Source organism: Lynx rufus, unplaced genomic scaffold (assembly GCF_022079265.1).
Source record: "Lynx rufus isolate CCGP_SWC_20201006 ecotype Redwood Valley unplaced genomic scaffold, mLynRuf1.p SCAF_4, whole genome shotgun sequence".
In the NCBI taxonomy this organism is placed as follows: domain Eukaryota; kingdom Metazoa; phylum Chordata; class Mammalia; order Carnivora; family Felidae; genus Lynx; species Lynx rufus.
Genome location: NW_025814856.1, coordinates 5,446,876 through 5,455,872, shown reverse-complemented (window position 1 = coordinate 5,455,872; position 8,997 = coordinate 5,446,876). Strand labels below are relative to the sequence as shown.

At 60.9% G+C, this 8,997-nt stretch overlaps 1 protein-coding gene across 5 annotated transcripts; it reads left to right on the top strand.

Annotated features, from left to right (window-relative positions):
• Positions 1 to 320: 320 nt before the first annotated feature.
• MCOLN1 (mucolipin TRP cation channel 1) lies at positions 321 to 8,904 on the top strand. Of its 5 annotated transcripts, XM_047094639.1 has the most exons (14): positions 322 to 440; positions 2,599 to 2,795; positions 3,495 to 3,662; positions 3,765 to 3,930; positions 4,343 to 4,451; positions 4,698 to 4,794; positions 5,008 to 5,107; positions 5,336 to 5,442; positions 5,569 to 5,718; positions 5,863 to 5,964; positions 6,383 to 6,505; positions 6,764 to 6,979; positions 8,447 to 8,577; positions 8,674 to 8,904. In XM_047094639.1, exons 1-14 carry the CDS (start codon positions 410 to 412, stop codon positions 8,708 to 8,710), a joined length of 1,734 nt encoding a protein of 577 aa, XP_046950595.1. In that variant the 5' UTR covers positions 322 to 409; the 3' UTR covers positions 8,711 to 8,904. The 5 variants fall into 5 exon arrangements, with proteins under 5 accessions (XP_046950596.1, XP_046950594.1, XP_046950592.1 ...); XM_047094640.1 differs by lacking the exons at positions 8,447 to 8,577; positions 8,674 to 8,904 and adding an exon at positions 7,738 to 8,319 and having other exon boundaries at positions 321 to 440; XM_047094638.1 differs by lacking the exons at positions 8,447 to 8,577; positions 8,674 to 8,904 and having other exon boundaries at positions 321 to 440; positions 5,026 to 5,107; positions 6,764 to 8,319.
• The last annotated feature ends 93 nt before the right edge of the window (positions 8,905 to 8,997 follow it).

Here is an 8,997-nt window from a genome sequence, read left to right as displayed (position 1 = left end):
AACGCAAGAATCCGGCACCGGACGGAGGCGTGGCAAGGAGCCAGGACGGAACCAGCCCTACTTTGGCATTCTCACAGCCAGCCCATCCCCCAGCACCTTCAGGGACCGTCGGCGTTAGGGCCCCAAGACCGCCCTCCGCCCCGCAAGTCGCCAGCCGAGGACGACGCATGCGTGCTGCGGCCGCAGGGATTGTCGTGGCGCAGGGGGTGGGACAGGATCCGGTCACGTGCTTCCAGTGGCGGGGGGGGGGCGCGGCGCCGCTCCGATCACGTGACCGCGGCTCGAGTCAGCTGATGCGAGAGGGTTTGAAGCTGCACCGCGAGGGAGCGAGGCCGCAGTGGCAGCGGCGGGCGCTCGGACCCCGGCTGCCCCGCCGCGCCCGCCGGCGTCCGGCGCTCCCCGTCCCGGCATGGCAGCCCCCGTGGGCCGGCGCGGCTCAGGTGAGGGCGCGCGGCCCCGCGGGCCTCCGAACGCGGGCGGCGGGCGGGCGGCCAGCTTCCCCGACCTGGGGCGGCTGAGCTCCCGGTTTCCCTTGCCTAAACTCCGGTGCTGACCTCTCAGCTTCCCGGGAGTGGAGATAAGGACAGATGGCTCCTAGAACCTGGGCCACAGGTGGGCACCAGCTCCTCCGACCTCGGAGTGGCGGGACTGCCGAGTGCTCTTCCTGGACCCACGTTGTGCTCAGAGTCCCTAAACTCAGGCAGCGGGTGGGCCGCCAGCCTCGCCAGCTCGCGCCGGGGAGGTTTCCGGGGTTTGCGTTCTGCTTTGCTCAGCTTTGCTGGAACTCTCAGCGGGCACCAGCTTCTCCAACCCTCACGTGAAACTCCCAGGATTCCCTTCCCCAATCCAGGAGGCAACGCTCAGCTTCTCTAAACTCAGACAGTGAGCTGGCGGGGGGATTGCCTCCTTGACCTTGGCACTTAACTCGATTTTATAAGTCCAAACCCATGGAAGTTCAGCTTCCTTGAACTCAGGAGGTGGCTGCCCAGCCTCCAGTATTTTCAGTCTCTGCTTCTTAATGCCGGGGGTGGGGCTGGAGGAGGACCCTTTGTGTTGGTCTTTCAGCTGTCCCTGCTGGTAGGATCTGGGGTGGGTTAACTGTGATCCCAGCTAGGGAGGCGGGCCTGCCCTCTGGCTTCCCATCCAGCTGTCTTGTAAACAACTCCACAACAACATCCCAGCTCCAAGGGGACCGGCCAGGAGCTGGCCCTCCCTGCACGACAGGTTCTGACGGTGCCACATTCATCCTGGTGGCTGTGCCAGGCAGCCAGCCAGCCAGGCCCTGGAAAGAAGCAGGGTTCTCCCAGTAGGGGTGTGGGGGGGGGTGTGCTGTCAGGGATGGTCCTGGGCTGCTGTGACCAGCTGTGACCCCAGCAGGTGATGAAACCTTGGGCTTTCCTCTTGGGCTGATCAGGAGTGAAGGGAACGAGTAATGCTTAGAATAGTCCCTGTTTGCTGAAGAATTACTAAGATTCTAGAGCTGAACCGAGGCTTTTGTCTTGTCTGTCTTCATTCTCAGAACACCTTCCAGAATTTCAGCCTCAGGGTAGACTTTTTTTTTTTTTTTTTAATTTCCACTTTTCAAATGAGGACACGGAGGTTTTAAAAGATGTCCAGGATCCCCCAACTGGGAAGTGGCAGGTCTGGGATTTGTTTCTAGGGCTGTGTGATTTCCAGAAGTTGGGACCCTTAATGAAGATGCTATATTAGCTCACGAACTGACGTACAAATGGCATAACGACACCCACTGGGGTACAGTGAGTCTTGAGCAAATGTGCTCTGTTATTGTCGATGTCTCCTTCTTCAGGCCTGTGGCCTGTGAGAGTGTCAGCTGGGTGGGCCAGGTCACCATGAGCGATGAGCAGAAGGGCCCTTCTTTGGGTGTTTGACCAGAAAAAACGGGAAGGGGTGCCTGGGTGGCTCAGTCAGTTGAGTGTCCAGCTCTTCATTTCGGCTCAGGTCGTGATCCGAGGATCATGGGATTGAATGTTGCACTGAGTATCGAGCCTGCTTGAAGATTCTCTGTCTCCCTCTGTCCCTCCCCCACTCATGCTTGCTCTTCTTCTCTTTAAAAAAAAAAAAAAAAGAAAAGAAAAGAAAAGAAAGAAAAAACTGGAATGTAGCTGAGCTCCATGCTCCCACCTGGGGGCTGGAGTTGATATAAGCCCTGGAGGCTTGAGTGCCCTGTGAGAAGCCAGTGGAAGCCATTCGTGCTTTCCCCACAAACCAACACCTGGAACGAGGATGGGATATTCGGACACTCTTACCACGCACCAGCCCCTGTGGTCGATGCTTTGTGAGCGTCAGACCTTCAGCTTCCCAGTGAGAGAGATTACTGCCCCATTTTGCAGAGGAGGAAGCTGAGGCTCAGAGGCCGGGTGCCCTGCCCCAGCCAGTGAGCAACAGGGTCACGCATCAGCTCAGGCCCTTTTGAGCCCCAAATCGGAATTGGTAGCCTCTGAGCACTATTGTTGTGTGTATCCATAAAACGTTGCAGTTTCTGGGATTTCTTCGATGGGAGTTATTTTCTTGGCTGGAGCACGGGACCCGTCTCCCCTGTTGCCAGGTGGTCCCCACTGCCCTCTCCCTTTCCCTCAGAGACGGAGCGCCTCCTGACACCCAGTCCTGGGTATGGCACCCGGGCCGGGGCTTCCCCGGTCCCTCCGGAAGAGGAGGACCTGCGTCGCCGCCTCAAGTACTTTTTCATGAGTCCCTGTGACAAATTCCGGGCCAAGGGTCGCAAGCCCTTCAAGCTGATGCTGCAAGTCGTGAAGATCTTGGTGGTCACTGTGCAGGTGAGTCGTGCAGGAGCCCCAGCAGAACCCAGCTGTGGCCGCCGCCGTTCTTGAAGGAGAGTCCTGGAGTCAGAGCCTAGTCCTGATGCTGCAGCAACGTAAGGACAGTGACAATGGCAGTGATCAGTCACAAAGCCCTCCCAGGTCTGTGTGGGAACAGCTCCTGGTAAGCTCACAAATGCCCTTGGAGGTCCTGGCAACTCTTATTGCCACCCTTTTACAGATGAGGCAGCCAGGGCCCAGAGAGGTGAAGGGGTTTGTCCAAAATCACAGAGCAACCAAGCATGGGGAGCTGGCACTTGAACCCAAGCAGCCTGGTGCCTCAAAGAGAACGGACCCGGTGGCTTAGCAGATACTGCTGCCATCCCAGGCGCCATGGTGGGCTTTGGGGACCCCAAGACGAATCAGACCGAGCCCCTGCCCTAAGGAGCTCTGGGTCTGGTGCTGTGATTCGGGGCGTGTTACCACACTTCTGATTTCTTTTCGGTACAAGGGCCCATCGGTGGTACTTACCCTGTAGATTTGGGCTCAGCACAGAACCCGGCACCTGCTAAACATTTAATGAACGTTGATCTCGGGCATGAGATGTACGAACACCTGCTGTGTGCCGCTCACCGGGGATTTCTGGTGGGCCTTCCTCCACTCGTGCCCTGGGGGAGGCCCCATCCCAGTTTTGTCGATGCCTGCTCCCTCCACCAGCTCATCCTGTTCGGGCTCAGCAACCAGCTGGCAGTGACCTTCCGGGAGGAGAACACCATTGCCTTCCGGCACCTCTTCCTCCTGGGCTACTCTGATGGGGCGGATGATACCTTCGCAGCCTACACGCGGGAGCAGCTGTACCAGGCCATCTTCCACACCGTGGACCAGGTGCGGGGCCCCCCGGGGGGCGGCAGGCGAGCGGGCAGGCAGGGGACAGCAGGCAGGGGACAGCAGGCAGGGCTGACGGCTTCTCCCCTCCCCTGCCCGCAGTACCTGATGCTCCCCGATGTGTCGCTGGGCCGGTATGCCTACGTGCGGGGCGGAGGTGGCCCCTGGGCCAATGGCTCGGCCCTGGCCCTCTGCCAGCACTACTACCACCGCGGCCACGTGGACCCGGCCAACGACACCTTTGACATCGATCCGCTGGTTGTCACTGGTGAGCAGGCGGGGCGGGGCAGACACAGCAGGCGGGGGTAGCGCGGCCGCTGGGAGTCACATTCCGGTTCTGCCTCCCAGCCTTCTAGGAGATAGGGTTGTCCCGATCGATCGTGACTCGACGCTTGGGGTGTCCTCGGGGGAATGTTTGGTCCACCCGAAAACGCACGCGTGGTGTCTTAATGTCATTGATCCGCTAAACGTCTGGGGGCTCACTGAGGGCCAGGCCCTAGGGCCTGTGTCCGGAATGAGACACACGGGGCCCTGTCCTGGGGAGACAGTGGGGGAACAAATGACAACCGCTAAGCTCATAGTGGGAAGTGAAGGAGGGAAGGGGGCTGTCGGGGACTCTGGGGAGACCTGCCTGTGCCTCTCCCGCCCCCAGTGTCCCTTCCCTGACTCCCTGTCCTCAGACTGCATCCGGGTGGACCCCCCTGAGAGACCCCTTGTGCCCCCCAGTGGTGATCTCTCCCTCTCGGACGGCAGCGCCAGTTACAAGAACCTCACGCTCAAGTTCCACAAGTACTGCCTGATGGAGGGGGCCTCCAGGGCTGGGCCGAGGGTGGGGGGAGGCAGGATGCCAGGCATCCTTGGCCGCCCCCTCACAGGCGGGGACAGAGGAAGGCCGCGCTGATGCCCGCGTGCGAGCACTCCCTCTGCAAGCTGCAGAGTCGGCATTGGGGCAGGAGCGCCGGTGCGGGCCGGGCGGTGGCAGGCGGGAGGAGCAGAGCCCCTCCTCCTCACCCAGGCCTCCCCGCCACCCCCCAGGCTGATCAACGTCACCATCCACTTCCAGCTGAAGACCATCAACCTCCAGAGCCTGATCAACAACGAGATTCCAGACTGCTACACCTTCAGTGTCCTGGTAAGCCCCAGGGTCCGGGACGAGGCTGTAGGGCCTGCCAGTAATAGGGATCGCCTGCAGGGCTTCTGAGCTCCGGGGCTGGGGCCCTTGGCCAAGGGCAGCGTGGGGGTGAGCAGGGGGATGGGGCTGGACAGACCGTCCATCGTGTGGATCTGGGAGCCTGGGTGTGTCAAGGTCCGGTCTGGCTCCTCCTGCCTTGCCGTGTTGCTACAGGTCACTTTTGACAATAAGGCGCACAGCGGCCGTATCCCCATCAGCCTGGAGACCCAGGCCCACATCCAGGAGTGTAAGCACCCCAGCGTCTTCAGGCACGGTGAGCCCCCCAGCCCCACAGCAGCTAGGACCGGAGGTCCTGACCTACCCGGGGAGCCCGCCAAGTCCCAGGCCAGCACGGACCCAGTTCCTGACTCGCCCAGGTCACCCGTGAGCCCACTGAGGAGCCACAACCAGTCCTGCAGCCTCCTAGGCCTGGCCTAGCCCCGTCCCTAGTCCCCCAAGGCCCTGAGCCACTCCTGGCTCTACCCAAGTCATCTCCTCACAGGAGACAACAGCTTCCGGCTCCTGTTTGACGTGGTCGTGATCCTCACCTGCTCCTTCTCCTTCCTGCTGTGTGCCCGCTCGCTGCTCCGTGGCTTTCTGCTGCAGAACGTGAGAGCTGCCTCCAGTGGCCTGCACGTGTGCCCAAGCCGGCCTTGCCCAGCTCTGGGGCCATAAGGGCCAGGGGAGAGCGGGTCCCTTGCCTGCGCAGGCTCTCACCCCTCCTACCTCCTGCAGGAGTTTGTTGGGTTCATGTGGCGGCAGCGGGGACGGGTCATCAGCCTGTGGGAGCGGCTGGAATTTGTCAACGGCTGGTACATCCTGCTGGTCACCAGCGATGTGCTCACTATCTCGGGTACCATCATGAAGATTGGCATCGAAGCCAAGGTAGGTCCTGCCTGGGGCCCTGTTGTCCCCTTCCAGGCGCTGCTCCCCTAATACGCGTTAACCCCCATCCTGCCTGGGCACCCCCCCCCCCACCTCCGCCAGAAGGGCCGGGCCAGATGGGGTTGACGCTGCTCTTGTCCCTAGAACCTGGCGAGCTACGATGTCTGCAGCATCCTCCTGGGCACCTCCACCTTGCTCGTCTGGGTCGGCGTCATCCGCTATCTGACCTTCTTCCATAAGTACAACGTAAGCCGCGTGTGTGCAGGCGGGACCCTCTAGACGGCAGCCATATGCTCCCCAGATCTCACTTCCCTCCCCCAGATAAATTCATACACGTATGGCAGTCAGCGGCCTCTCTAGGTGGCCTGTCATGAGCCTCTTCCCCATACCTGCCCGCCCCAGACGTCCGTGTCACTACACCTGAACCACAGCCACGTGAGCCCGCTGCTTTACACGCACCCAGCTGAGTCTGGTCGTGGGTTAGCCTCAGGCCCCCTCGTCCCCACCCTGCCCTTTCTCAACCCCAACTTCTCAACTCCCGGCTTCTGTGGCGGCTCTGACGTGACTTCAGCCAGGCCCTGCCCGCTTCACCGCCATTCTCAAGTCCCACCTGGGTTCCCACACCCTCATTGTGGCCCCCCCCCCCGCCATCTGCCTGCCACAGATTCTCATTGCCACACTGCGGGTGGCCCTGCCCAGCGTCATGCGTTTCTGCTGCTGTGTGGCTGTCATCTACTTGGGCTATTGCTTCTGTGGCTGGATCGTGTTGGGGCCCTACCACGTGAAGGTAGGGGCTGTCCGGGGCGTGCTGCTCAGGAGCCACAGTCCAGGGCTTCCTGTCTCCCCTCTCTAAGCCCACTTCCTAAACCCTCTGACCCCTGGCTTATCGGTTGTTGATGTGGGGGCACGGAATCACCCACCTTGGCCCCTGGTGCCTTCCCGGGAGTTCTGCCCATTATTCCCTCTGACCCCCGGTGACCCCACCCTGCCCCGGGCCCCGCCTGTGGCTGCCTCTGACGGCACGACCCCACCGCCCTGCTGGCAGTTTCGCTCGCTGTCCATGGTGTCCGAGTGCCTGTTCTCGCTCATCAACGGGGACGACATGTTCGTGACGTTCGCCGCGATGCAGGCCCAGCAGGGCCGCAGCAGCCTCGTCTGGCTGTTCTCCCAGCTCTACCTCTACTCCTTCATCAGCCTCTTCATCTACATGGTGCTGAGCCTTTTCATCGCGCTCATCACTGGTGCCTACGACACCATCAAGGTCAGCGCCGGCCCCCACGCCCTCCCCCCAGCCCGCCTCCAGTGGGGCCAGCCCTCACATACTCGCAGCCGTGTACCTGGGGCTCCAGGTCCCCTTAGTAGGGTCTCAGGGCACATGAGGCAGGGTGAGGAGGGAAGGGTCCAGGGGGAGAAGGTGGGAGACTCTGAGAAGCCAGAGAGAGGTGACTGGGGTGGTGGTGGCGACCGCAGCCGCCAGTCTTGGTTTCATCCGCGTGGGGTTCTGGCCAGGTAAGGTTTCCTGAGTCCGCTTTTACCAAGCGAGAGACCAGGCTGTAGAGTTGTAGTGACTTGCCTGAGGTCAGCTGCTAAGCGGCCAGGCTCAACCCAGGACTGAGGGATTCCGGAAGGCCCCGCTCCTAATTCTTCTGTAGGGTGGTCTGGGCGGGAGCTCTTTAAGTCCAGGGAGTGGCGGTCCTGCAGGTTGCGGGGGTCAGAGGAAAGGGGTCGGAGTAGAATGTGGGGGTGGCAGGTGGGCCAGACCCTGCGCTGGGTGGGTATCTAGGAAACGCAGCGTATACAGATTAGTCTGGACCAGTGGGCAGGGTGGTGAACAGCTGGTGAAAGGAACGAAGGCTACAGAGGGTCCCCTGGTCTAGACTGGTACTGGGGTGAGTCTGGGAAAGTTTCTAGAATGTGCTGTCTAATACTAATCTTAGCTACCTGTGACTACTTAAATTTTGACTTGAATCAAAGTGAATTCCACACTCAGTTCCTCACTCACATCTTTCGCGTGTCAAGTGCCCGAAAGCCAGTATGGCTGGTGACGACCAGGTTGGTCGGCACAGATAGCAAACCTTGCCACCATCTCAGAAACTTCTGGATTGACGAGATGAGAGTTGAAGAGAGAGAGCACCCGGGAGAAGGAAGAGCCAGAGCAAAGGCCCAGTAGCCAGAAAGGACTTGGGGAAGAGATGCTGATTCCTCTACCAGGTTGGGAGGGGGTGAAGGCTTTGCTGAAAGCAGATGTGCACCCCCCCCCCCGCAAACATGGATAAACCATCCCACAGACACACTCTGTCACCCAGGCCCGAGGAGCCCCTGTGGAGCTTGCTCTAGCGCCTCAACGTCACACGTGTGTATCAGCTTGGGACGCACAAGCCCAGACCTTGATCCCGCTGTGTGCACCCAACTCAGTAGTTGCGTGTCAAGCACCCAGATTGTGTCACGTGTGGTTCTGGGTGCTGGAGCACAGCAGAGGGCACCAACTGACTGAGATGCAGGGGCACATATTCGGGAGGCCAGGGAAGGTCTCCGGGGGAAGCACACCGTGAGGAAGGACAGGTGCAGGGGACAGTGAGTACAGAGTGAGAGTGCAAAGGGGTGGGGGTGGGGGGAGGCGGGGAAGCTTGGCTGGTGGAAGGAACCAGGAGGAGATCCAGTTGGCTGGCTGGCGAGGTGGTGGTGGGGAGGCCAGACATCAAAGGGGCCACCCCGCGTTTCCCCGCAGCACCCCGGAGGTGCTGGCGCGGAGGAGAGCGAGCTCCAGGCCTACATCGCGCAGTGCCAGGACAGCCCCACCTCCGGCAAGTTCCGTCGAGGGAGCGGCTCGGCCTGCAGCCTCCTCTGCTGCTGCGGCAGGTTCGAGTTGGGTATTGGGGGCTGTGGAGAGGGCGTGGGCCCGAGGGAACTGCTGCCTTCTGCCCCGCTGGCCGGCTGATACGGCTTCTCTTCCAGGGACGCCTCGGAGGAGCATTCGCTGCTGGTGAATTGATTCGGACCCGCTGCTGCTATTGGACATTAGCCCTCCGACTGCGGAGACTCACGCTTATTTATTTTTAGGGTTTGCTTTTAAAGGACCGGTTCCCTGCCGTGCCCTGAGGACCTGTGCCAGTCGGGTCGGACACGGGTGGGACAGGGGTGGGTGGGTGTTAAATAAACGGGAAAATAAACTTGTTCTCGGTTCTAGTGGGAGGGGCATTCCCTGCGCCCACAGGTCTCGGTCCCTTTAAGGCGTCGCCAAACAGCGTAACGGGCTGCGCCAGACAGTGGACCCTTGGT

Coding starts and splice junctions, on each gene's coding strand:
- MCOLN1 (XM_047094636.1), top strand. CDS start 410: ATGGCAGCCCCCGTGGGCCGGCGCGGCTCAG. Junction 5,719..5,862: donor AGATTGGCATCGAAGCCAAG/GTAGGTCCTGCC, acceptor TCTTGTCCCTAG/AACCTGGCGAGCTACGATGT. Junction 6,506..6,763: donor TGGGGCCCTACCACGTGAAG/GTAGGGGCTGTC, acceptor CCCTGCTGGCAG/TTTCGCTCGCTGTCCATGGT.